The following is a 26,655-nucleotide window of genomic DNA, read 5'->3' on the forward strand; positions in this document are numbered from 1 at the left end:
ATTTTCTGTTGACTACATGAACAATATTCTATAACAAAGTATAACCAAAAGATGCAGAATCACACGCATACATCTTTCTCAACAACAACGGCTGCACTGTACAGCAAGAAACAGTCCAGTTCGAAACCAATCTGGGCTGGCGAAAATGCCAACTCCTACAGCAGCACACACTTCTGCTCTTTTTTCCCTATTCCCCTTGAACAGTCTGTGACAGATTGTCAAATCATCGTCACCACATCACACAAATGCAGCTCTGCTATGAAGAAGGGCCAGCTTCATTTGAATCATCATTGGGATCTGCACACAGACAGCAGCAAACTAAAAGTTCCTGTTCCAGCGGTGCAAGTCAGAATGGTCTATGTAAGATCTATGCACTTTTTGTCTCATGCAACCCCATTTTCAGATCAGACTGGTTCTACTGCGCTGAAACAATGGTAGAATAGGCAGATGCTTTAGGTTTAGGATGTCACTGTCCACAGCTCACACTTAGTTTTATCTCTGAACACCTCACTCCCCAATGACCTGAAAAGGTTAGGAGACAACCTTTACTCTTTTTTTTCTTCCTAGTTTCATATGTGCCAACAAAGTCCTTTCACAAAAAACCCCGGTTAAAGCACTTAAAGAAGAAAACTTCCCTTTCACTTTAGCTGGGAATAGCTAGCATTTTACGAAACTAAAGCATTAAGTAGAACAGTACAGATTGACCATGTACATGTTTGAAAACAGTTATACCTGTGCACACAGGAAAACTGTGAAAACAAACTATGGATAGTTTTTATCCCTTTTGCACAGAATCTTGATGACAGTTGACAGTACATGAGCACTCAGCTCAAATGATGGCTTAGGTGAAAAATAAGCAGAAGGTAGAAGCCAGTTTTCTAAAATTGGGGCTTAAACAACTCGACTATATCTTTCAAGACTTCTTAGCTTATCTTCTGATACCAGGCTTCTGCGCGCTAAGACAAAGAAGTATAGACAGAGGTCTTTCTCCTACCAAGTCTGATCAACCTGGAACTGATTACCCATCAGCCTCCGTCACTCTGATTCTTTTACCACCTTTAAGTCTAAACTTAAGACATATCTTTTCAGAAAGGTGAATAGTTGCAGTAAAGTCAATAAATCTATACAGAAGGATTACTAGGTGGGTGGATTGAAATAACGCTGAGCAGAGTGGCAGTGGTAGGTTTACAAAACCAGTTAATTAAATATTCTGTTCAGCTATTGGATAAGAACAGTGCAGCTGTCCTAAAATCGTTTGCCTAGGAAAGCACAACCCATGCTAGCATCGTAACATTAAAACAACAAAATAACCTGGTTAAACCATGTAATAATAAAACATTATAAATTTGGTTTTGGTATAGTTTGAGAAAAAGAAGGTGTTGACAATGTGAAATTAAAAAAAAAATTAAATTAAGACTTATAGGCTGTTACCAAAAGGACTAGCATAATAAGCTCTCTAACAGCCCATGCATTTCTGTCTATTCTTCATTTAAAAACAGATATTCTGCTTGGTTCGTACCTCTCTAATCTCAGACATATAGATCTTAGAGACACCTTAATCAAATTTAGATGAGCAATAATGAGTCTCAAGTGCTACAAAGTACTCTAAACTACTGCCCTCTATGCAATTATGTAAATTTTTTTTTGTTCGAAATATGCCAATTTACTAGTAGAATATTAGTAGAATTATATAAACCCATTGAAGCGGCCATATTAATGGCTGACAAATATTTGGTAATGACTGACTGGCTAATAATCTTTACAAAGCATTGGAATGAAGGAATGAGGTGGTGTTACAATAGCCTTTTATTGCTGTTTTACACTTTGTACCACTATCCTTCCATGGCTGTACCTTGCTGATTAAATATCATCTTTACCTGTACATAAATGTATATATATACCTATGTTGGAATTCAATTAAGATGTATCTTGTCGAATATGCTAATATTGTATAAACTGCACTATAATCCCATTGATATGGCTTTTCAATATAAAGTTTCATTCCTATTAATTTCAAATAAAAAAAAATAGTGTATGATTTGACTGAACTACACCTTTACCTTCATGATCATTTGGGATAACATGATTATAACCTTTAAAATTCAGGTTTACAGTTGCCAGAATTTGTAGTTTCAAAATACTGCACAGGTTCATTTATTATATCTTCGCCTTTTAATGTGCACATACAGCCATGAATGCGCGCGCACACACACACACACAGTTGATAGGCATAATTACTATGATCATGATGTTTGCTTCCATGGCGAAAACACTTTCCCTTGTGTCCACGACAATGGTCTGTTTCATCATCGTCTTCGTCTGAAGACGATTCCCCAAACAGCTTCGGTTTTTCATAAATGCAGCAGCCTGTAAACAAATATGAGTTTTTAATGGTCATTAAAAGCAACTACACTAATAATTTATATACCATTAGGACAGATTACATTCTAGTCCCAATATTGAATGCAAGACATATATGCTTAAACAATGCCAGTACTGGAGAATGCAACCTGATGTTTGTCACATTGTTGATTTTGTGTGTAAATACTTTTTTGTAATCTAGAGTCTGAGAAATAAATTTGTTTACAGACTCTATAGGTGGTTGATCCTCTTTTGTGTGCTTGCACACATGCAACACACATTAAAGATCTCAGGCTCAGTTGTGATGATAAGGAGAAAGCCATGTGCTATAGCCGGAAAACACAAAAACACAAGGCACGTACATACAGCTCATGTTAAACATGGCCATCTACACTTCAAAAGCTGTTACAGTGGAAGCATACAGCGTAGAATTGGTTTGTATGTCATCTGATTTCCAGATAAACAAGCACTGGCGGAAATAGGCCCAACTGCAACATCGCAAACAGTTACAGCAAAGGAAAGTCCAGTCAGATGGAAAGGTTCAAAACTTCACCTTTATGTTTCTGAGTATGTGTGTGGTCTAAATTCAAGTCCAATGATCTAAATACTTGTAAAACATAAACTACAAATAATTGTTTCAAAATATTTTGGTGGAGGCGAGCTTTAATCATGGCAATAATAATTGGATGGAGAGAAAAATATAAATCCCTTATTAACTAATTTCCCATTAAAGAAGTATCACTGTAGCTGATTATCAGACATTCAAAGAAAGTTCCCTTTGTACATTCATATAATTTATAAAATGGCATAATTTTACATGTGATGTGGGTTTTACAGCTACAAACAGAGAAAAATCCTGCAATGACTAATTAATGCTACCTGAAACTGTGAACAAAAGATTTTATGTAATGCATAAGGCAAACTGAAGACCTTCAAAATTCTTACATTTTGACTTCCTTTTGTTCATGTGTTCATTGTCTATTGTTTCTGTTGACCACTTCACCTTCTTGTCAGGTTTGGGATTTTTCAATTTTAGATGCAGTGTGGGTCCATGCTGCTGCAGTAATAAACAAACCAGATTTGGGTTACTTAATGCGCTTACAGAAATCAATATAAAATGATAAATATACTTATGGCGTTACAAAGTCAGCTGTGGTTACAATATACAAAAACATGACAGTCTAAACATACAACATGCAGCAAAGGCAGCTGAAGTGAAACAATACAAACATTAGTACAGTGACTGACACCATGACCAGACCCAGACAGCAGCGCACATGAAGCAAACTGAACTTCACTATGTGTAAATTGCCAGTGTTTACTTCTACCTGTGTCTCCTCTTCTTCTGTTATTGTTTCTGTAACTGTCACATTATCATTCGTCATGGTATTTTCTTCTGCCATTCTAATCAAGAATGTTGTAGATGGAATTGTTGGCTGCGCATCTCCAGCCTCGACTTTGCGATGATCGAGAAAGTAAACAAGGGGTTACGTCCCTGTGAAATGCAAAAATGCGGATCAGAAAAAGAAAGAAATATTTATATCTATCATTATATTCACCAGCAACACTCTACATTAAAAACGAAAGAAAAGAAATATAAAATACTTTTATATAAAATAAAATACTTTTTCCACTATTTTCATCGCGAAACTTCTGTATATGTACTAGAAAAAAGAACGAGGCCGAGAACGTAGTACAAAAATAAGATCCAACCTCCCCTCCCCCGAGACACTGACACCTTCCTCCCATCCACACTGTAACAGACAGCTGCATGCTCGCATGTTTACAATTTTTAGAATGTAGGTAAGATTTTGAATTGCTCAGCAGCAGCTCTGCATGAATGAAAGCGACCGCATGAACTGCAGGCTAATACCAGCGGCAGTAGCGACAGCGCGGAGGAAGAATTTCCGGGCTCGGCGCCTTTCCACATGAACATAGTAAATTAACTGTGTAAAATATGGTGTAAACCACTTTCATTTATTTCCTCCCCGTCCCCGTTGTCATCCTTGACAGCCTCTAGACATATTACTTAAAAAAATCTTTTCAATGCATGGCCCGATGTAATGGAGAGGAGTAAAGTGAGCACTATAATCACGGACGTGTGTAGTCGGACTGCTGTCTGTCTGCCGAGACCAACGCTTAGCCTCATGCGAAGTTCGCCGCTGTTTAGTCTCGGTGAGCCGTAACAAAGAATGTGAATAGACCGGAAGCTTTGTAGTCTCATGACTCGTTTTAGTAGTTAACTGGAAAAAATCGTCTGCCAGCAGTCCAGGGACATTCGTGCTATAACAGCTCGTATCAGGAACACTGGAGTATTTATCTGTTTATGTCAGTTATTTTTTAACCCTTTTCTATAACCCCTGAACTGTACTAAGTATCGTGTAAAGGCGTAATTGATAAATTATTAGTTTAATCAGTTTTTATTTATTTTATCGTGCAATCCGTCTTTCATTCGCCTGAAATCACGAGTTATGAAGCAGCTAGAGGTTGGGGTGGCGACTATATATATATACACTAATAAATTGTAGTAAAAAAAAAAAGGCGATAAAACTGAAGTGTTGAACTATGCTCACGCTGGAAGTACGAGTGAGGTGTCACTCATGTCACATTACTTCACCATGACAACAGGCGACTATTTGGATCCCCCACATAAAGGAAGGAAGGATCAATGTCCTGCTTGGAACAGACCAGAGACTTTATTTATAGTCTCTGTACAGATGAGAGCGAGAGGATGCCAACTGACATTGATTCGCCAGTGAATGAACATAATCCATTAAACTAGCTGTCGGCGACTCGATCTGTGACGAGCACACCTGTGAACACCTGCAGGTAATATTCGGTCATCAGTTTGACTCCTTCGTCCCCACCTCCCCCCGATCGGCGGAAACCCATAGATTATCAGCCGACTGTGCGGCTGTTTACAATTTTAATTTATTTAATACTTTGTGTTGAATGATTATCGCCAGTTTCTTGAGCTTTTTTGTTTAGGATTGGGATATTATGTGGCTTTGTAAGAATCATTTCTCGAGGGTGCGAGCGATGTTCTAAGCCCTACTTTTAAGGCTTAATTTTATCAGACGCAAAAAAGACCCCAACCTAAAATACCCCTTTTACCCGGTGTATTAAAGGTAGCTTTATTAGCACTACATAACTCCATGCCCTGCTTTCCCCTTTTTATTTGGATCCTACCTGTTACACTTATCCAGTTAGGAATTGCATGCACCCTCGTGAAAAAAAAAGCTGTGCTATAAAATTATGGTGTATGTGCTTTCTCTAGAGCAATTTCTTCTTTTTAATAGTTACGTACAAGTTATTTAACGGTTACTGGTGTTTTGAGTATTTCTAAAACATCAATTAAACATTTTTTTAAAAATCTATAATGTATGGTAACTAGAAGTAACTGCAAGTGAACTAGCACGTTGAGCTTAAGCTGAATCGAAACCACCCAAACTTTTGGTTTCCAAGACAATCGTTTATAACGCGTCTCCTGGGAAGCCGCCATGTTTTGCTGTCGTCACTCCATCAGGTGCAAGAGCTCCTATACAGGTGCTCTCTTCAAAGCGCTGGAATCGTTTATCTGGGGATAGTGCCACGTTTTCAATCGCTGTAAAGTGAGAAAGAGCCGCGCAAATTGGAGAAGACTGACATGATAGAGGGATGCTGTTTTTGTCAAATAATCATTAATCAGGGTCACTTTGTTTTCCTTCACAAAATAGTACGGAAACGTGGCCCGACCTTCGAGAACCCACCCGCAGCTGTTTTATATTCTATGAGAATCTATGAGAAACCCAAACTTTTAAGCGGAATCATCTCTCCTTTAAAGCCCAACGTGCTACTCAACTTGCCTTTTTCTTTCACGACCACACAGTGCATGCAATAATTAATCTAAACGAGAAACCCACGCAGACGATTGATCAATAAAAACGTTCAGGTTCGAGTGAAGACTATGTTTATTTGCAAGTTTTCGAGAAAAATCTGTATCTACTATCCACGATTTTTGACTTTACAGACTCCATCCTCTACAAAGAGTCGACTCGAGCTTGGCTACCTTCGCAGCTGACGTGCACTGGGCGTGGCCGTCCAATCCAAAGTTCATCTGGCGACGTCCAGCACGAGCGAGGTATCGAGGGTCCTAGTGCGGAAGATGCTCAGGACATTTTTGTCCATCTGTCGGCCGGATGGGGCCAGGACCTCCATCAGCCGCAATGCACGCTGGGCCGCACGTGAAAGCAGCGGATTGTTTCTGTTTACATTTGTCACGGTCTGCTTCCTTGCCTGCTGCTTCGCCCGGCCTGTCGCTCGAGGAGAGCCTCCTACTCCTGTTCTGACGTCACATCCGGAAGAGGTATCGACGAGCTGCACACGTTGTGATGACCAGGACTGCAACAGTTCAAGCATACTATTTACACACATCATCCCCACAGCTGATCCCTTCCCGCAGGCCTCTGGCACTGGCACCAGAAGTCTTTTTGCGGACAGGCTGAGAAAATTTAACGATTTCTTTTACAATGGAGGCGTCCTACTCTTTTTGGCTGCAGTGTGTTTGTGTTGTTTCTGCTGCTGTTGGTTTGTCGATTAGCAATTAACGTCACTTTGAAAATGCTCTTCATTGTTTCGCTAATAAATATACATATGTGATAAACAAAATGTTGTTTTATAGAAGGGTGAATCGAGGAGCAGATGACTTTATGATTTAAAAAAAAAAAAAAATTATTTGTACGATCTCTTAAGTGTATTCAGTTCTGGGCTAACGCCTGCCTATTCGTTACTTTCAAATAACACAAAAATAGATAGCATCGTAAATTTTTTCGTGAATTTTTGAAAGGAATATGAAGCTATGTTTTATATAACTGTCATGTACCAGACATATTCGTGCTATGGGATCGCAGATGTGCAGTGAATACTGATGCGACACTCTGTGTTTGTATGTTGAGGTTGACCTGGTCGGTTCAAGAAAAACATTGACTTTTACTTTAAAATCTCTTTGTCGACGGTTCCCATTAAAAGGATTTAGTATATGTAATATCTATGTTTGTACCTATAATGACATGCACGTGTTGCACAATGGCGTATGAAACCCACAGTATAACCGCTTAACACACTCTATAACCGATAAGTAACATCTGTTTACATCTGAATGTAACATCTGTTTACAAGACTGGCCGTCGGTGGCTTTCGTACACCACGTGCGCTGTGTGCATGCATGCTCGTGTACTCGACATGTGCTCACACACCGAGCAAATCGCTCTTTGACTTCCCTCTGTGTTTCCCTTACCACGTGTAAAATGCAATGATATTTAATAACAATTAATAATAAACACACACAGTAGCTAATAATGACAGAAGCATGGAAAATGTTAACCCCATCATCTTCGAATTCAGTCACCGCAGGTTCGCCAGAGACACGCGAGACTATTAGCGATCTCTTCTGAACTCGCTAATATAAACAAGTGGTCTGGCCTTGGGACGGCAAGGGTCAAAATGGAGAAAAAAAAACTTTTAAAAACCCGGATCTTGAGGGAAAGGGAACGGATTAGTGGGTCTGACTGTCTAGGGAAAGGAACAAAAACAAGCAAAAGCATGTGAAATTTTAGTGGAAGATGGCTCACACTTTTGTTGCAGATAACTCGTCCACTTATGGGAGTATGTTAGGAATTTTCTAAGAGAAAAAGACGACTGTCATGTTCAGATAAACTGCCGAAGTTATTCATATACTCGACAACAAGTGTCCTGTTAAAAATGCCCTCCCTACCTCCCTCCTTTGTGAAGAACGGATCAAGTTAGTTGATGAAGCCACATCCGCTTGTGTTGTGTGTTGGGTGCTGTCCCTGCCAGAGGATACTTGTTGTGATTTGAGTTTCATTCCGCCTCAAAGCCACGTGTCGCAAATCCTTTATTGCAGCTGGTGTAGGAGCAGACGATCTAGGTTGCAAGTACATGTAAACAATGTTCCGGATGGAATGTATTAGCCTATAAAGGTAAGGGTAAATACGGGGACTGCAGCAAAACACGCAGGAAGGCGCTGCCGAGATACCAGCAAGGTGTGTTTGGCTTTCATGAACCTGAGACCGGCTGAAAGATGGTATGTACATGACATCATTGTCCCTGGTTTTGTCTTGAAATTATTCTGTGCCAAAACGGAGTCGAGAAATTTCTGCAGGCACTTTCTGATTTATAGCGGATAGCTTTAACTGATAACGATTTAGTATTTAAGAGATGGGAAAATAAAAGTGTTTACATCTTTCAGTTCAGTGTTTAGTGAAAAATGTTCAGTATCCCCCGAGAGGTCCGGATCCTTCTTATTCACAATGATCTCTAAAGGTTAAAGGCCATTATCCGTTATCTAGACACTGGAGGTAGTACAAGAGAAGAACATCCGCGACACAAGTTTCCACGGCGACGGAGGACGGGTAGATCATGGACCCACCCGTCCTTGGGCAAACAGGGCGAGAGTCTGGGGTGTTGTGAGTTCGTGAAGTGCGGTCTGCAGCAAAACAACATGCAAAGCTTTTAACTTCGCAGTTACAAGTGTGATCAGTGCATCGTCCTAAAGATTAAAGAAATGTTGTGGTTGAATAATAACATGAACGTCTGGATTGTCGCGCAGATCACCATCCGGGGGCTGGTTGCTAGGAGAAGTGTTTGTGAAGCGATGGGACACAGGGCTTTTTTCATTTTTTGAGGACTTGAGCAACTTTGTATAGGTGGTGGATAAATGCATTTTTATTTATTTATTTATTTTTTTATTGATTTTTTTTTTGCAGGTTACAAGCAATGTCTTTAACTGTCCAGAATGTACAACAATACAAGAGCCAGAGCAGATTCTTTGAATTTTGAGGGAAGGAGAACTGAGGAGACAGAATCCACGAAAATGATTAAGAATAATCAAAAATAAGAAGAAAAAAGATAAACTCTTCATTCGACAGCCAGAAATATTGTGACTCTTTTTCGGAAGATACTGTAAATAAGATGAAACAAGAAATACGAATATCGGTCAAATCGTCAGCTGTGTCTGCGGAAAAAACATAAGAAATAAGCAAGCAGCTGGAGAGTTTGACTGACTGCTCCTGCATGGAGATACGTCTGCAAAAAGATGGAGAAGCGATCGAAAAATAAACAAGAACTGTATGTTTTGAGCAGAAGACCGGTGTCAGAGACATTTTTCAAGTTATAGACTAGCAATTGATGAAAGGAGAGACACTCATGCAGGAACAAGCGGTCCAATGCCTCATTTTGCAGGCTTTTGCTGCGGCCTGTTGGGCAGGACAGCCTATTCATCTGGAAACTTCTCAGCCCCTGACGAGGTCCTGCAGGTCCACACTTCGTCATAGGAACAGGTGCGAGGATCCCATCTTGAACTCGAAGAAGTGGATGCGACTGGACGAAATGTGCTGCGCGCCGCTCAACGGAAGTTTGCGGTTCAGCTGCCAGGAAGGGCGGTTCGAACCCGACGGGAAGCCTTACATCATCCAAGCGTGCGTTGAGGAGCAGGTGGCGCCGCCTGGGAAGACGCTGAGGTTGTCGGTGCGTGACGACGGTTCGGTGCACTACGAGCTTCTCGTCTGCCACGAAGGTTTCTACGAAGATGCGACCAGGAAGTCGTACGAAATCACAGCCCCTGTGTGCCGACGGAAAAAGAAAACATGTGACACAAGGTGGGGGGAAGTACTGCTGAGAGACGGGGGCGCCACGTCCGACAACCTATGCGGATGTGGTGCCTCGTACAGGGTCAAAGGTCATCCCAATGTTTCCGCTTGCTGGGGTGGTTTCGGCTCAAATAGTGGCTGTTATTGCGAGCGTTGCGTCGGTGGTCTCGAGAGTGATGGGGAAAAGAACAGCACGTGCGTGTCCGCAAGATGGACAGCAGGGGGTGAAGACAGCGCCGTGGGTGTGAACTGGACAACGACTGATGTCATTAACGCCGCCATGAAGACATCGGACGAGCACGTGCACACCTCGCGCGAGTTTCACAAGTTTGGGATAGTGCTCAACAACTTCCTTAGAATACTGGGCATCGCTGCTTTTACCATTGTTTTAATTATATCGTGGGCACGATGAGGCGATCGGTACTAGACAGATCGATCTTTCTCTTCGAGTTATTCTTTCATTCTCGTTCATTTCTTGCTCTCTCTTTCCCTCGATTTCTCTTTTTACTTGTTCGGTTCTGCTTGTTTTTCTCCTCCTCCTTTCTTTCTTTCTCTTTTTTTAGTACTTCTTGTTCTTCTTTTTCTCTTTTTCAACATATCCACAGGACCACAGACCCGCTCATTGTCATAACCTCCTTTACTCAATCATTCCCTTTCACTTGTATATGTGTAGGTCTTCTACCCTGCTCTGACACTCAAGTTTTCCGCAAGACCAGTGCACATACCTTGGTGTCGACCTGAATATTAGATAAAGGATAACCTACTTTCGCAATGTTTGTAACACAACACGGTTCATACCGAGGGCTGTAACCACGCCTGACTAAACACTACACCAATATAAACTGTCTCTGTTGTTTAAAGGCATGGCAGTTGGATGTGTTGGTGTTATTTAGTCGGACTGTTTTTATGACAACTACGTACATAGAAAAGGTCGGATAAACGTTGGACAATCATTGATAACAGAGCCAGCAATCTCGATATATCAATGAAGGTTGCGCACATGGGACTTCAAGCGGAAGAAGTCTGTGCTCTGAAGTATCCTCCGTGTGTCGAGGACTATCATAGACACACTGATACCAGGTATTTTTCAGTTATTAGGTTTACATTTTAATGAATATTTTAGAGATTGTCAGTGACCAATATACATGAGGATGTATAGTCGGACTTAGTATATCAGTTTACCATTTGGTGTCAGATCCGTTACGAGACACCAAGGAAGGCAATTGTAGAAAAGCTCGTGGCCGACATTCGAAACTTTGGAGTCTGCAAGGCTGAGAAGGGACAGGTCTCGTTGTCAACACGATCTCGGAAGAAAATAATTCAAGAAAATCTTTCTTCGATCCACGCATGGACGTGGACATGGCAGGAATCACTTCATTTGACCTCTGATCTTTCAAACAACAATGGAGCTTTAGATTAACAGCAGCCGTGAGGTATTCGTGTACATAGCATCTGTGAACTAGCAAACAGGGAAAAGAAACCTCAGATGAAAACTTTGTCTCTACTGAAGGAAACCTGCATCACTTTTGGAGTAAATCGACATAAAAGTGTGCAATCTGGAGCGGCTTTTTAAAATCACTGAAGTAATCAACCTCAAACTTCCTGGTAATCCTAGGCGGAGTGTACGGCATATCTTAAACTGTCTAATAAACATAATTTCAGAATCCTATCTTTAATCACCGCTAGACACAGACAGAAGAGAAGGAAAGGGGACGAAAGCAGAATATGTGAGTTTTATTTCCAAAAGGGATTGAGACAACTTGACTGTGATCTCCAGGAACACTGACACTACGGGAATAGGAGTGAACTGTGAAATCAGTCCAGTCTTGAAAATGGTGGCTCTGGTTCGTAGCACTGCTGATCTGGTTGTCTTCTTCCATGACAAAATACAGCAACAACTGCGACAACAACGAGCCCACAACAACAGTTGTGAGAACATATCCCGTTCAGCCAAGGAGCAACATCGCAAGCATGTTCCCAGAAGGACTACTTCCCCGTGCAGGTTTACTTGACTTCCCGTCTCCATGACTACGCAGGATGTACTTAACTCATGGAGATGGAATGTGCCGACGACCCCAAAGAAGGGAGAAAACAACATCCGGGGTCTGGGATTATTATACCACTGTCACCACAGTGATGTCACAGGATCCATCTGGGCTTGATGGAGGTAAGTATGCGCGTGTGTTTGTTTTTGGGTTGTTTATGACCATGTACTTGTATGTGTGTACGTGTACATGTGTGTTTCTCTATCTCTGTAGAGGTGGTTCGGTGACCCAAAGGTTATAGCGCCTGTCACCTATACACTGAGGGTTGGCTGTACAGGGTTCAGTTCTCGTCTAGCTGTTCTTTCTCTCTATGTGGCATCTGTTTACAGGACTGGCTGTGTTGCCGTGATGTAGCCTTATATGCTGACGGCTTAAAACACCAATTCCCCCTCCACCCCTTGCTCTGTGTGAGTGTGAGTAATTTTATCTCCAGCTTTTTTTTTCAAACTGTAAAACCTAACGTCGCCCAAAAGAAAAAAAACAAGGGAGGGGCTCAACCACGGACTGTCAATGTGTGTAGGCGACTCAGACCTGCTGACTCTTTACAACACAGTCACAAGGACTTTGCCTTTGATCACACCAGACACTCATTTTGTGGGATATTTTGTGGTTACATGTTTGTGCATCGAAACACATTCGTCTGTTTTCAGGAGATTCATTTTCTATTGACAGCCTAGCTATGTCAAGATGACCTACGAACTTAACTGACAACTTTACAGTGAACTTCTATTTACGTGTGTGCAGGTGTGTAAACTCTTCTCGCATATCGTTTCTTAATATGTATCTTCCACATTTCAGTTTATTTATTAGAGGCTTTATTTTACATTAAATCATATTAATATGCGAAAACAAATAGAGGCATGTTTACACCGTTTTCAACAGCAAAGAGTAGGTGATAAACGGATAGCTTTCGCTGCTCAGCTATATATACTCTTGATTCGCATTGAAGTGGCCACTTCAACATTTCTACTTAACAGATAACTTGCCTGTCTAGTCTCAAGGGCTTGTATGTACTTCAAGCCTTTAGCCCTCTAGCAAGACTAGTGTGACCTGAGTGGATCGTGTGGTGTCGGGGCTGAAGACCGGTAGTACACTCGGGTGACTTCAATGGCAACCTAAGCTGCAGTACCCCGTGGATTTTGTGGCTTTGTAAAATAATCTAGGAGCAGGCCATGTAGTCCGTTATTAATCTGCTCAGAGCCTTTCACACACTAATTGTTGAGGAGAGGACCAATGTTTCACTTAGTCTAAAGATATTAATGTGATACAAGTGGCATATTTAACGACTGGTTGGAAAATCCTGGACTGAATCCAAACTCGGTCTGGAGTACACCGGTGAGGACCCTCAGTTCGTCAGTTCTATTTATAGTATCTGTTTTTGCTTACGTAGTTGAAGCGGCCAAACTGTCAGTTCCTTCTCATTCATGTCTCCTCGGTAGGTCCTTCCTCCGTTTGTTCTCATATTAATACATATTAAAAAAAAATTGTAATCCTCATATCTGAAGTTGGCAGGTATGTAGGAAGCGCGGGTGCTTTTTGACTGCTCTTGTTTATCACCAAGGGCTTTATTATTTATTTACGAGGGTGGCAGGACAGAAAGACAACTAAAAGAAGTGGCCACTATGGTCAGATCCCGCTAGTCGGTAAGATTGTAGGTTCGATAAAAGAAATATTTCGATTAGTTAACGGCTTTTAGAGGCTAACATCAGTCTATTAGACAAAAAAAAGGAACATCCTTCCCTCCCGGCACTCAAATGACTTGTTTACATCTCATTTATTTACAAATTCACGAAGTGTTATTCCAAAACAATTGGTGTGTGCTGTTATTTCTATGGGTTTGATGTTGCTGGTTTTTTCCCCCATGTAACTCAAAGCTTTTAGTTGTTTAGCTGCAGAAAATTTACAGATAGACTTTTTATTTTACAATAATGGCTAATAATAATTAGGTTTTTTAGTGTCAAGATTTATCCAAGTTTCAGGTTAAGCATTGAATGAAAGAGTAAGCAAACAAATAAACAAATCAGTCAGTCAATCAATAAATTCTTCTAATATTGTTGCTTTATGAAAAATGTCAATTTTTAACAATGACACGCTGTTTCGCTTCAGCAGTTTTTGTCGGTAAATAATAAAGATGTTGAAACATGCAAAATTATACACAACAACAGTCTCTTCGTTTTCAGGATGGACAAGAATAGGAAAATGTCGACCCTGACAGCCAGAATTCTGTTTGGCTGTATTGTCTTTTGGACATGTTCAAAGGGAGAGGCATCGCAGGTCCTTCCATCCACTTGCTGGGATCAGATCCAAAACGTTGTGTTTGGGTGTCCCCCGCGAGATTTTGAATATGACGAATATTATTGGGCATCTCTCAGCAAGCTGTGCTGCAGAAACTACCCGGGAACAGTCCTACACTGTCAAGAATCTCCATCTCTTTTTCTAGCCTGTCTTCAAAGGATAACAGTAAGTAAAGGACATCATCTGAAATTAGAAAGAAACGCTAGTGGGTACCCTGTGCAGAATATCTCTCCTTGCGACGACGGCTATTTCGAGCCGAAAGACAGACAATCCGACACTGTACGGTTCCCACAATGTTCCGAACCAAAGTCGACCTGCAGAGGTAAAGGTCAGATGTTACTGTGTCGAGGGGGAAACGAGGAGGACGACCTGTGCATCTGTAGCCATGACTACACCCCATATCCCAACACCACAGAGTGTCATCGGGGCTTTACTCAAAACAGCGACTGTCGGTGTGTGGACAGTCTGTGTCCAGATGGAACCCAAAGATTCTTACAGAACAACATCGGAAGCTGCAAAAATGTGGCCACGGATCACAGTCACGTGTGTTCTCCAATCATCGAAGGACTATCAGCAGATAGTTCGATTCCGAGACACGAGGTAACCGAGGACCTCCATACTGTGATGACTCCTCCAAATAAGGACGATGATGATAGAGGAGTGAAGAACGACAATGACACAAAGAACTTAAACTCAAACATTCTTATCGCTGTACTTATATCGGGTTTTGTCTTACTCATTATTGTTGCTGTCACAGTATATTGTGTGTGGTTAAAACATTCTGGTGACTACACCGTAATGGAATCACTACAATCACCGTAAATTTATTCCAAACATCAAAATCATTCAAAGGAAGATTTCCGTGTGTGGAGGTGTAGAAGTGTATAAAGTATGGTTGATATTTTTCCACAGTCAATGATTAATGGATCTGGAAGATGTAAGAAATTATGGTGAACTTCTCTTTCGTGGGTGTTCACAGAGTAAATGGTGTACCTCCGTGTGTACATAGAGAATGATGAAGATATTGGGGAGGTATTGGAGCGATTGTTCGATCCCCATGCACTATATTTATATGTTAGAGAGTGGATGGGTCTGGAGAATACTAGTTATAGACTGTGAGCAAGAGTACATGATAACTCGACTAAATTTTACTCCTTTTTGTTGTGTTTATTGTATTCATGCTGATGGTGCAAATAGGACGTTAGAGGGCAAGAACGTTAGTGAGGTGGAGAAAGATGATGGGCAAAGGGAGAAAGACTGGTGTGTTAATATGGAGTGGTTGGGGCATTTATCCTGCTTGTTAGTATGGAGAGGTTGAGGCAATTGCCCAGTATGTTAGTAAGAGAGGATGGTGAATTTTACCTGAATGTTAGTATGAAGAGGTGCAGGATTTTACTCTGTATTTTACCATGGAGAGGGCGAGGCATTTGTCTGTATGTTAGTACCCTGTATGTTAGTATGAAGAAGATGTGGACTGTGACTATGGTGTGATAATTGGTATGTTGGCTTTGCTTAGATTTGGTTACTTTAATTGCAGGTATTGCTGTTCCCATATTCCCCAGAGAGTGACAGGAACAAAGATCTCTTGTATCTCTCGTATTTTATATCTTGGATTGTCAAGTTTAATCCAATTATCAATGCACAGCAAACAAGACACCCAGAACTAACCCTATATTAAAACTACATTCTGTATATCCCATTAAAGGTTTGGACAGCTGGCTGTGAATCAGTACTGATAGTAACTGTGTGACAGTTCTAATATAATAAGAGTGGAGTTTTCTGGGGTAAGGAGGAATCAAAATGTAAAAGACATATTAGGATAGGAGACATCAGCAATATTATGTGACCACCTAGTCACTTGTGTTATTGTCCGCATTCTTTGTTAAATGACATGCAACGAACATAAATCACAGAAAATGTTTTGTGTCCAGACAAATCACTAATGACAAATCTGAAGGTGTGTATGTCTTTTGACACAGGTTGTGTTTTATGTCACATATCTGCATGTATTTTGCATGGCAAAAAGCAAATCACATCCGCTTTTGAATGATGAAATCTTGAACCAAAAGGGCTGACAACTGTAAAGAAACTCAGTGTTACTTTAGATTTTCAAATTGTTGTAATTATTGTTGTTAATAAACAACTTGTCCAGCTGTACAGTTCTTTATTGTGCCTTGCATCCTTTTCCTGTCAATGTGTGCGCCTGTGTGTGTGTGTGTGGCCTCTAAGTGTGACTGAATGTAATAGTTTCGCTTGACAATGACAATGTCTAACTTTATTAGTCCCCAGTGGGCAATTTAAACATGGGAAGATAATCAGTTAATATGTATGAATAGATATACAATAAATTAAGTTCTAGGCGAAAAATATGAACAAGTCAAAAAGAATATAAAAAAGGAGTACTGTGAAAAATATAAGACGGAAGTATTGAGGGTCAACAACAAGCAAGAAGCTCCACTGCAACAACATGGGGAATGTATTACAGAGTCTGTTTCACCTAACTTGGCAGCATAGTCAGCAAAGAGGGAGGTATAGATGAATATGTAAGAAGCCAAATAAACAAAGCCAGGCTTGCATTCCGCACCCTGAAGTCACAATTCATCTGAAGTCACCTGTGATTGAGCACCTGGGCTGCAGATGACACAAACTATTTAAGATGCCTATTATTGTTTCTACAGACAGACATATCATGAATAGCATTTACCTGAACTTAATAACACAAATATTTATACAGTGTGTTCAGAATGAGCAACTTGGTATCGTCAACACCCTTCCCTTTGTAGTGGGTACCTGCAAATTATAGTGGGTTCAATTTACTCTCTATTGATGTTAAGATTATTGACAGTTTTCTAAACAGCGTGCATCTTGATGCTGAGTTTGGGGCTAATATCTGCAGCCACTTTTTTATTTTTACTTATTTTGTTGTGATGTGATCTATGACAGGATCATATTTGGATTAAACCTAGTACTAATTAATTTAGTGGAACGACTGCATCACATTATGGTTCACGCCAATAAATCAATGGGGGGTAACAAAGTTGGGGTCGGCAGTCTAAGGGAGATAACTCTCTCAAAAAAAAGAAGGCGAGAACTCGTAAAGTTTTCATTCGCTCACGGGTGCTCGTAGTAGACAACACAACTATCAATAATCGGAAGAAGAGATATCAAAGATCAGAAAGGTAAGAATGATAAATCTTGACATATGTATGTACAACAATAATGTTGCATAGAGGCATATATCTCGTAAATGTAGTAATGATCGTCTTGTCGCACCATGGACGTTCGTGGTCGAACTGTGCTGTCACTTGTCAAGATGGCGATAAAGGTAACATGACCTGCTGCGGTGTTAGGAGTAGTACTGCCTCTCCGTTTGGCATTAAATGCTTTTCTAAGCACAATGTTGCAATACAAAAATAAAGAGAGGGAAGATCTGCCACAATATAGCCCGTGTAATACGTAATCAGTACGAGGAAGTATTATTCAATGTATAGTATTTTTTATTTTTCTTCTCTCGCTTCATAACAACTACAGGTGTGTAGTTTGTACACGGAATGCAGATATGGGCTAAAAATAGACGTGTTGCGTGGAGCCATTCATCAACAGGAACAGGTGTCAATGTGATTCCTGCTTGATAACTTTGTCCTCTTCCTTCACTCGCACATTTATCACAGGGGACAGGGGCGGCCTTAGATACATGTATATGCAAACGGTGCACCCGCACAAGACCGCCAAATGTCATGGGCCTCCACGCCATTATATATTGAATATAAAACAAAGAGAAATAACGACATATCTGACGGCATTGTGGCCGAAAAACATTGTGTTTCTTGTTACTTAGTCCGCTGTATTTACTAATGTTGCTAGAGTAGGAGCAGTAAGTTATATATAATATTATAACAGTCTGCCGTAATGAAAATATCATGGGCCGCCATGTGGTTTTATTGACATTGGCGGATGAAGAGGTCACCGATTCTTTCTCTGCCCAGGGCCGCCATGAGCCTAGAGCCTGCAGGGAGCCTCTCAGCTATAGTTCCTGAATGGTCAGCCTCTTTCCAAAGGCCTCGGCAGTGGCGGACTGGCCAGTCGGGCATTTGGGCAATGCCCGGTGGGCCAGTGGGCCTATTTTGTTCTATAGAATAATATTATGCACGTAGAAGCATCATGAGAAGGGTCGCTCTGTAAATAATGCCCGGGCCGCTTTAAAGCTCCAGTCCGCCTCTGAGCCTCGGTCCCACTTTCTCACCCACTTTCTTTAATGTTGTAATAAAAATCTATTTTGTTTGACATTTAGAGTTCACTGTGGCTAATGTGTTGGTGATGCTGCTTTATGAGCTTTATGAGCAGTTAATCGTTATTAAAACTTTCAAATGAATGACTAAAACCTAAGTTATCTTCCTCTCGCATCCTCTCCCTCTCTAGACTCTTGCAGTGTTGTTCCCTGTCTCATCTACTCCGTGTGCAAATGACTGCGCATTTTCAGACATAAGAGTAGAACAGGCCACAACTTTTAGTAATACTTTGACTTAGGGTTTAAAAAATGAACGGCGAGTGGTGAATTGCATGATCACTCACATGTTTTATTTCATTTGTAAAAGTACCCCTAAATAAACATGCAAAGTTAATGCTAAAAAATTTGAAATACCGGTCTCATCATATTTCAAAGGACATTGTTGGTCAAGGAAAAAGGACACATGATGAAGTACATTTTCTAACATCGCCTAAAGAATGAACTAGATTCTTTCATAATCGCGGCTGTGTTGTGAAAGAATGGCAATTTATTTTTGAACATACGTTCACTCTTATCATTATGTTTTAGGAAGTTTAATTCACAGTCTTAAACGTTTCCTGTTCTTGTTCATGTTTATTCAGTTTCCCAGAGGACGAACTCAAAGTAGTTTTTGCTTGTCATCATCTAGGACACTAGCGTGTGCAGCCAGTAGGCATATAAATAGCTCATCATAAAAAAACCGATATCCCTGAAAGGATAAGTAAAATGATCTTGAACAGTATGCCACATGCAGAGGCAAGTAAATAATTATTTTTTTTTATTTGTCCACTAACAGATTTATGGAGACCTTAAGAAACATGCTTCTTCGAAGACCCTATAAGATAGCACCCTGGCTCAGTCAGGAAGATTGGTATGGAGCGGCTGGTCCTAGCGAAGAAGACCCAGCCAATCTGAAGACTTCAAGGGGCTGGGTAAGAGGTTTACCTGAGCTGGCAGTAAGATTGCCTTATGGTGGCTCAGTACTTCTACCGGATTGCGACTTCAAGAAAACTCTCTTTTGGGGAGCCGGAAGCATGGACTTTGAAAAATGGAGCAAAATACTTGAAGGAAAAAAGTCAGAAGTAAGCAGTTCCAAAGTCGAAACAGTGGAGAAGAGAAGTAAAGTAGAAGTTGACAAGGGCAACAATCACCAGGTGGTTGACAAAGGCGACGATTTGCTCGCTTTAAAGCTTCAGGTAAGAGACGTTGAAGATTCACTGATGTCAGGTCTACCATTCTCACCCTCAACCAGTGAAGAATGTGAGGAAAGTGGGCTACAAGAGGCACGTGCTACAGGTTTATGGGAGCGAGCACTTAAAACAAAACAAAACACCTTTATTCGGAGAGGAAGGTTCGGCCGCAAGAAAATTCACCCACCTTTCACGGGCGGCAAGGTACTAAAGATCGCTGCTTGGATGTTGTTTGGCCTTTGCATGGTGGCCCACGCTGATGGAAAACCCCTTGATAACGATGGGAAATCTTTCTGCCCGAACACCAGTCGGTACATAGGCGACGTCTATGAGAATTGTCGAGAAGGCTTTACAGAGGACAGCCCTTGTTCTTGCGAAGAGTGTCCCTTGGGAGAGATCCGTGACAATGACAACAGGTGCGTTCTACTAGGCTCGGAGAAGGCTCCGACACCAGGCTCCACCAGGCTGGAATCCACTGTAGATGTCAGTACTAAGCACTCATTGCCGGTCGACAAAGGGAATATGTCCTCAGATGCAGCCCATTTCGACAGGAAGCGTCAAGGACTATGTTTTATTTTTTGCTCACTATGTATTATGATTGTTAATAATTATCTGTAAGTGTGACAAACCTTACAGGAAACATTCTTGTGTTTTTCATTATTTGTTAGCTTAACATTTGTAATCTTTTTTTCATCTCCCTTGTCTGCTATTTATTTATTTTAATGCTGAGCTGTAGTAGCATGTCGTATGCAGGGTTTTCTGTGTCTTTGTACATTAGAATTTCCGTTTGTAAAACACTTTCTAAATTGTAAGTGTGACGAACCTTACAGGAAACATCGTTGTGTTTTTCATTATTTTTTTAGCTTAACATTTGTAATCCTTTTTCAGCTCACTCTGTCTGCCATTCCTTTATTTTAATGCTGAACTGTAGTAGCATGCGTCATGTGCAGGGTTTTCTGTGTCTTTGTACATTAGAATTTCCGTTTGTCAAACGCTTTCTAAATTCTTTTATGATTATTATCCTCTTCATGATTTACTTACTGGTGTTAATCTATATTGGGTTTAAATCTTATTGTTTAATAAATGTGTGAATTCTAGCAAAATATATCCTTCATCTGTTGGCAAGGCTGTGAAATATTGGTGTATAGTAAAAAATAGCGTTAATGTTCTAAAATATAAAATAACATACTACTATAATGTACTAATGTGTTAGATATTTGTGGCATGGCTCACGACAATTTATACAGATGCAGTCACACACATACAGCCCTATGTAACACTCTTTTGCAGCTTTTAAATTACTTTTTCTCCACAAATATTTTTCCACAGATCTGCTATACTCTCAATACTATCCCTACAGCGCAATGGGTTAATCTTATTATTTAGAACTAGTTTACCAACGATGTGGCGTCAGGATCGTGTAACACTAAGAAGCGATAGTGATTATAACGTTTAAACATTTTAGTAATTAACTTATTATGATCACTCTTGAGAACGAATCACAATGCAAGTTGTAGTGGCTGACACTTTTGTCATTGCCATGGGATGATTCTGGGAGACAGTGGCTACCCGCTGAGGGACTGGCTTAGTATCCCCTTTTTTTTAAATGCAGACACTAGAGCCCAGGAAAGATTCAATTGTGCCCATAGCTCAACAAGGAGCACCATTGAGATAACCAATGGTGTTCTCAAAAATTGGTTCCATTTCCTTCAGGCACAACTAAGGTAAATACTGTCTTTGCTTTGTCAGACTTAAAATGCACAAGTTTTGCTCGTGGGCTTATTAGTATGTGTCCTTACTTCATGTTGTAATATACTGCACTCTTTTGTTTGCATCAAGGTTTAGAAGTACATAAACTCCTCCCATTCAATATCCGATGTTTCTGAATATACTTGTATGACTTCAGATACATTCCTGCCAAAGCAACAAAAATCATCATAGGTTTCATTGTGGTGCCCAATATAGTAAGAAGTGTGGGACTTCCTGATCTGAATGGCAGCTCTAATCAGGCCTCTGATGAGACTTCAGATGATGATAGGATGACAAGGATTCAGCAATATCAGGAGGACTTGCACGTTTCTGGTGGTCCCCTTGCCCGTTGGTGGATGTTTTTGATGACAGCGAAATGAAATCGTGGAAGATCTTAAATTCGTCCATTTCTTTCTTATTTCATCTTTTTCTTTTTCTGGGAAAGGCTCTTCTTCTCCTTGGTAACCTCCTCGATTAAGATTAATATTTCGCTGTCAGTGTCACTCCAATAGGCTCATCTCCGTTTCAGCCATGGTGTACAGACGAATTTCGCGGTTCGGAACCATCAATGTAGCGCAGTTTTCATTGGTGGAATATATGGTTGGCAAGGGAAGCCTTGGAAGCTCCCCGGGGAAATTTATTTATATTGCTGACATCGACCGTCGCGCAGACCTTTCCCTGACCCATTTCTCAGCTAAGCGAGGGTCTGGGGACTCTCATGCAGCAGGGATTGAGACAGTGATTTAGCAAAGACAAAAAACGAGTTAAGCAAGTCATCTTAAGACCAAAATTTATGATGGCCTATGCTACGCAGCTCTGTACCCTGCCTATTGTCCGGGTAGTAATTAGAAACGATTGAACACAAAGTAGTCAGCACCGATTGTACTCCTACCTTCCCTCGCACGGGCGATACCATTCAATTCTGTCGGCCAGAAGAAGCTCCGCCTTTAACCAAACTTATTTTATTTGAAACTATGTGACGTAAGCGCTTGCACGCACGTACGCACGCACCCAGCAGCTAAACAGATGCTACATAAAGAGAAGGAACAATTAACTGGTGACCAGCTAACCGTTGCGCCACCGGACGCACACATGCAAATCAAGGTAAAGTTCAAGGGTGATTGGTCAAAGGCCAGCTATCTGACCGACCCCTCCCCTAATCCCACTGCAACACCTCCTGCTCTGAACGAGTTGGGGGAGTGCGTGGAAAAATGGAGAAAACGAAGGAATGTTTTCATCGATTCACATCACGGACCTGCAACTCCTAGTGAGGAGTATTGTCTTCCAAGAAGTTCGGACATCATTTACATATCACGTGATAGCACACTGTCGCATGATCGCCACCGACGCGGCAGACGATTGGTTTGTCGGTCGGTTGACTGGCTGGGTCCCCGCGCTCGCATAGCGAAAGCTGCACCCAAAGGAGAAGTTGCTTCGCTGTCTTCCTGCGCCGTTCATTGCTATTAGTGACTTTGCTGGGCATCTTCTGTCCCTCCATTGGTGAGTGTTGTGACTTTAATCGAATTATAGTTACTTTATTCCTTGTTACTCCTCAAGGAGCATAGGACCGGCTTGGGGCATCCTCCCCCCCCCCCTCAGTTCCCACGACTTTTGCCTCGCTCGTAATTAAATTGGTTTGATATCATATTTTATATGGTGGTGTTTGGCCTTCATCTCGGGGTTAGGAATGTTACGGGAAGTTGCAGGGAAGTGGTTAACCACATTGTTGGATGACACGAGGTGCAGAACAACCACTGCCGGCTGGATGAAAATGATATAAATAAATTAGATATTAACCTGTTCGTCAGGGTTAACGGGCGTTCTCTCTCCTGAGACTGATCCAAACCACGACTTGTTGAATTTTCTTTCTTTGGAAGCGGGAGGGGGGGAGGGTTGCGTCGGAGAAGACAATGAAATAAATAAGAATGATTGCAGGAAAACACAAGGACCTCATACTTCCGTCCATGAGATTTTGATGTTTTATTTATTGTTTTGCACAGGTTAATTTTTACTGAAGAACTTTACACGAGATGGCTATTAGACCTAGAATGTCATTTGCCTTCTTTGGGTCCTGGATATGTGAAGAGGAAACTGACAGTCTTTGTCTTCCATCTGAGTCATCAAGTGGCAGAGCTCGCGACTCTTTCAGATTCCCCAAAATGTTTCGTAACATTAAAGAGGTCCTAGAATTGACAACAGACCCGGATTTTGAGATGGATGGGCCCATGGTTATAGACATAAAGCGAGACTCAAAAAGGATTGAAGTTGTTCCCCGAGACGGGTGGGATAAGAAAGAAGAAAAGAGTGATCCTCACATTGCTGCTGGTCACCCGCCGAGTGAAACAGTCTGTTCCCTGGACGAGCTGAAGATAGACGAGAGGGAAGAGGATGACGGAGGGAAGCCGGACTTAAGCTGCACGCAAGAACTGCCCCCACCCTCCATAGTAGAGCATGAGGAGTCGGGTAAAGTGTCTGATGGTTTGTCAGAGCACAGTCGTCAAAACTCCCTTAGTGACCGGCCTACGAAGCGGAGAAGAGCCCACCATGACCTCAAGACAACAAGACTGCGCTCCTTCGGCAGAAGCCTGGTTGCTTACATCCTAATATTGAGTGGGATTACAGTTTCTGCAATGCCAAGTCCACTTCCTTGCAGAACAACTCAAAACTTCCCAAAAGACTGTCTTTCTAAACTTCGCCAACAAGATCACTGCCCATGGGACCCCACTGTTCGCAAAAAGTTCAACGACCTATGCTGCTCTTCTTTGAACCAAACCACGAGCTACCATTGTCAAGAGCAGCCGAATTGCATCATCCACGCATGCGTACCGGAAGTAATGTTGGACCCGGCAAAACCGTTGAGTTAAAAGCTGACAACCTCGGTAACCCGCGCCTCACATTCGTGGAGTGTACAGATGGGTATTATGAGAATTCGCAGAGGTCCTCACCAGAAATAATTTTCCCACAGTGCCAGAAGCAGAAGACCACGTGCACTAAAGATGGCGAAAGGCTCCTGAAGGATGGAGGAACAACAGACGACCACCTGTGCGACTGTCAGCCAAATTACAGGTACATGGGCAATGATATTGTCCTGTGCCAGCGAGGGTTCAGTCTGGACAGTCTTTGCGCTTGTGAGCCCTGTGCAGCGGGGCAGAGTCGGGATGAAAAGAATAACTGTGTTCACGGGGGCTCAGCATCCACACCGGGCAATATCACACGTCACAGTCCGGTCAGCGTCACTGAACCTACCCGGGGCGATGTGTCTGTCGACCCAAAGAAGAAAGAAAAATGTCCTGAAGAGCAGAAGGGTATGTCACTCACTGTACTTGAAGGAATCGCTATCTTTTGCACGGTAGCCTTAGTGGTACTCTCTGTTGCTTCCTGTTGTTGTAAAGGACCTAGGAATATGATTCGTCTGTTTAACGGACTGAATCTGTAAGCTATGATTGTTACTTGTAAGAACCCACACACATGAAGGCATTTATCTGTATGTCAACACATACAATAATATGCACTGATAATTTGTCTCTGTATATCACCCTGCTTTTTTTCAGATTACTATTAAAGTGTAAGAAAATGTTTTTTCAGTGAAGTAAACTGGTTTTGGCCTTGTAATTTTAGTGGGAGAAAAAGGTTTAGCTCTCTGTGTCCTACCTTTTATATTTTCATGTAGTAATTTGTTTTTCCAGCTTAGTAATAGAACTCAACTGTTTTATTTTGTGAATGATAAATCTTTGATTTTTCACTGGCGACTAGAAAATAATAACCAGTTTTCTTAATGTTCTACCAATTGTTGCATGATTAGTTTTTTTAATGTTTCTTTAAAATCTGCTTGCATATATGTAATCTGCGCAATAAAGAAAGGCTTTAAAAATTGTCCAGATGTGTTTCTTTTTCTGAGACCAATTGTGACATAGATGCTGTTAGAAATGTGTGCGTGAGTGCATTTGCGGATGTCAGTGCCAAATAAAATTAGTCTCTGGCTATCATTTAACACAAGGGGATCAAAACAACCATGAACGAGCTTTGAAAACTCCGATGGTTCAAATGTAAACCCAGAATCTATACTATCCTCTTGCCTCCCTGCTCACTGTGACAATCATGGACGTGTATAGGTGGACTGCTGTCTGTCTGCCAAGCCTCTTTCGAAATGACCCGCTGTTAGTCTCGGCGAGCCGTAACAACGAATGTGACTAAACCGGAAGCTTAGTCGTTTCATGCCTCGTTTTAGTAGTTAACTGGGAAAAAAATCGTCTGCCAACAGTCCAGGGATATTAGTTCGCGCGGGCGATGTCAACGAGACTCACCTGGGTGACAAGCAGGTACACAGTCCTCACACCACATTGGGGGGAATGTTACAAATGTCTTGAACTAGCTTTTCGTGTGACCTCTGGTCTGTCTGTCCTATCTCACACACACAGATATCACTCGAGTTCTCTTATCCTTCATTTTTTTCTCCCGCATTCTCGCAGCACTTATCTCACTCTTCGACGCTGTCTCCTGTCATCAGCATGGCGGTCGGTGGCGCAACGGTTAGCGCCTGTCACTATCACAGTGTGGGTTGGCTACCCTGGGTTCAGCTCTCGTCTCGGACACGCTGATCTTTCTCTGTGACATCTGTTTACATGGCTGGCTGCCTTGCCGTGATATAGTCTTAGTTACTGGCTAGGCGTAAAACACCAATTTCCCTCTCTCCACTCCTGTCATCAGATTGTGAAACGTATAATGGCGACTGTGATACCCGTCTCGCATGATTTCGGTTTTTGCTAAGACAACAGCGTGTGTGATCAAGGCGCAAGACGATACAAATATCTTTACCAACCCTCTATACCCTGCAACATTTATTTTCTGTGAGCCCTTGTTAACAACGACCCATTCCCTCCACCACCACCACCACCTTCCCCCGCCTAACGCCTTCTCCCTCCCTCCCAGTCCTTGTAGCCTCCTACACCAGACCTTGTTAACCACGACCCATTCCCAGCCTCTCTACCCCACCCCACCCCTTTCTTGTCATACCACTTTGGCTCAATGCCAATATTACCCCCCATCCTGTTTGTGTCATCGGGAAGTTGTGTCAAGCTCGCACATACGCAACAGCAGTTAAG

The 26,655-nt window shown here is 41.6% G+C and overlaps 2 protein-coding genes across 13 annotated transcripts in view; one reads left to right on the forward strand and one right to left on the reverse strand.

Moving 5' to 3' along the window:
* Window positions 1–186: 186 nt before the first annotated feature.
* LOC112575097 (E3 ubiquitin-protein ligase PPP1R11-like) overlaps window positions 187–26,655 on the reverse strand; it is a 62,603-nt gene continuing 36,134 nt past the window's right edge. The window contains exons 1-6 of one of the 5 annotated variants that reach the window (XM_025256678.1): window positions 19,992–20,111; window positions 6,410–6,741; window positions 3,684–3,856; window positions 3,307–3,418; window positions 2,239–2,367; window positions 187–297 (exon numbers count right to left, since the gene is read on the reverse strand). In XM_025256678.1, the coding sequence (XP_025112463.1) occupies window positions 257–297; window positions 2,239–2,367; window positions 3,307–3,418; window positions 3,684–3,764 (363 nt within the window). In that variant the 5' untranslated portion in view covers window positions 3,765–3,856; window positions 6,410–6,741; window positions 19,992–20,111 and the 3' untranslated portion in view covers window positions 187–256. Of the gene's footprint in view, window positions 298–2,238; window positions 2,368–3,306; window positions 3,419–3,683; window positions 3,857–6,409; window positions 6,742–8,113; window positions 8,252–19,991; window positions 20,112–26,655 lie in introns of those variants that run through there. The other 4 variants (XM_025256680.1, XM_025256679.1, XM_025256676.1 and 1 more) reach the window with 4 other exon arrangements.
* Window positions 8,363–25,426, forward strand: LOC112575093. 8 transcript variants are annotated; one of them, XM_025256666.1, is made up of 6 exons: window positions 8,363–8,443; window positions 9,126–12,174; window positions 12,725–12,796; window positions 14,233–17,526; window positions 19,411–23,053; window positions 23,554–25,426. In XM_025256666.1, the coding sequence occupies exon 5, from the start codon at window positions 19,415–19,417 to the stop codon at window positions 20,420–20,422; it is 1,008 nt and encodes a 335-aa protein (XP_025112451.1). In that variant the 5' UTR covers window positions 8,363–8,443; window positions 9,126–12,174; window positions 12,725–12,796; window positions 14,233–17,526; window positions 19,411–19,414; the 3' UTR covers window positions 20,423–23,053; window positions 23,554–25,426. The 8 variants fall into 8 exon arrangements, 7 of the variants coding, with proteins under 7 accessions (XP_025112451.1, XP_025112452.1, XP_025112450.1 ...); XM_025256667.1 differs by having other exon boundaries at window positions 8,372–8,443; window positions 11,203–12,174; XM_025256665.1 differs by lacking the exon at window positions 8,363–8,443 and having other exon boundaries at window positions 8,558–12,174; window positions 12,703–12,796.

This window comes from Pomacea canaliculata, linkage group LG11, assembly GCF_003073045.1.
Source record: "Pomacea canaliculata isolate SZHN2017 linkage group LG11, ASM307304v1, whole genome shotgun sequence".
Taxonomy (NCBI): domain Eukaryota; kingdom Metazoa; phylum Mollusca; class Gastropoda; order Architaenioglossa; family Ampullariidae; genus Pomacea; species Pomacea canaliculata.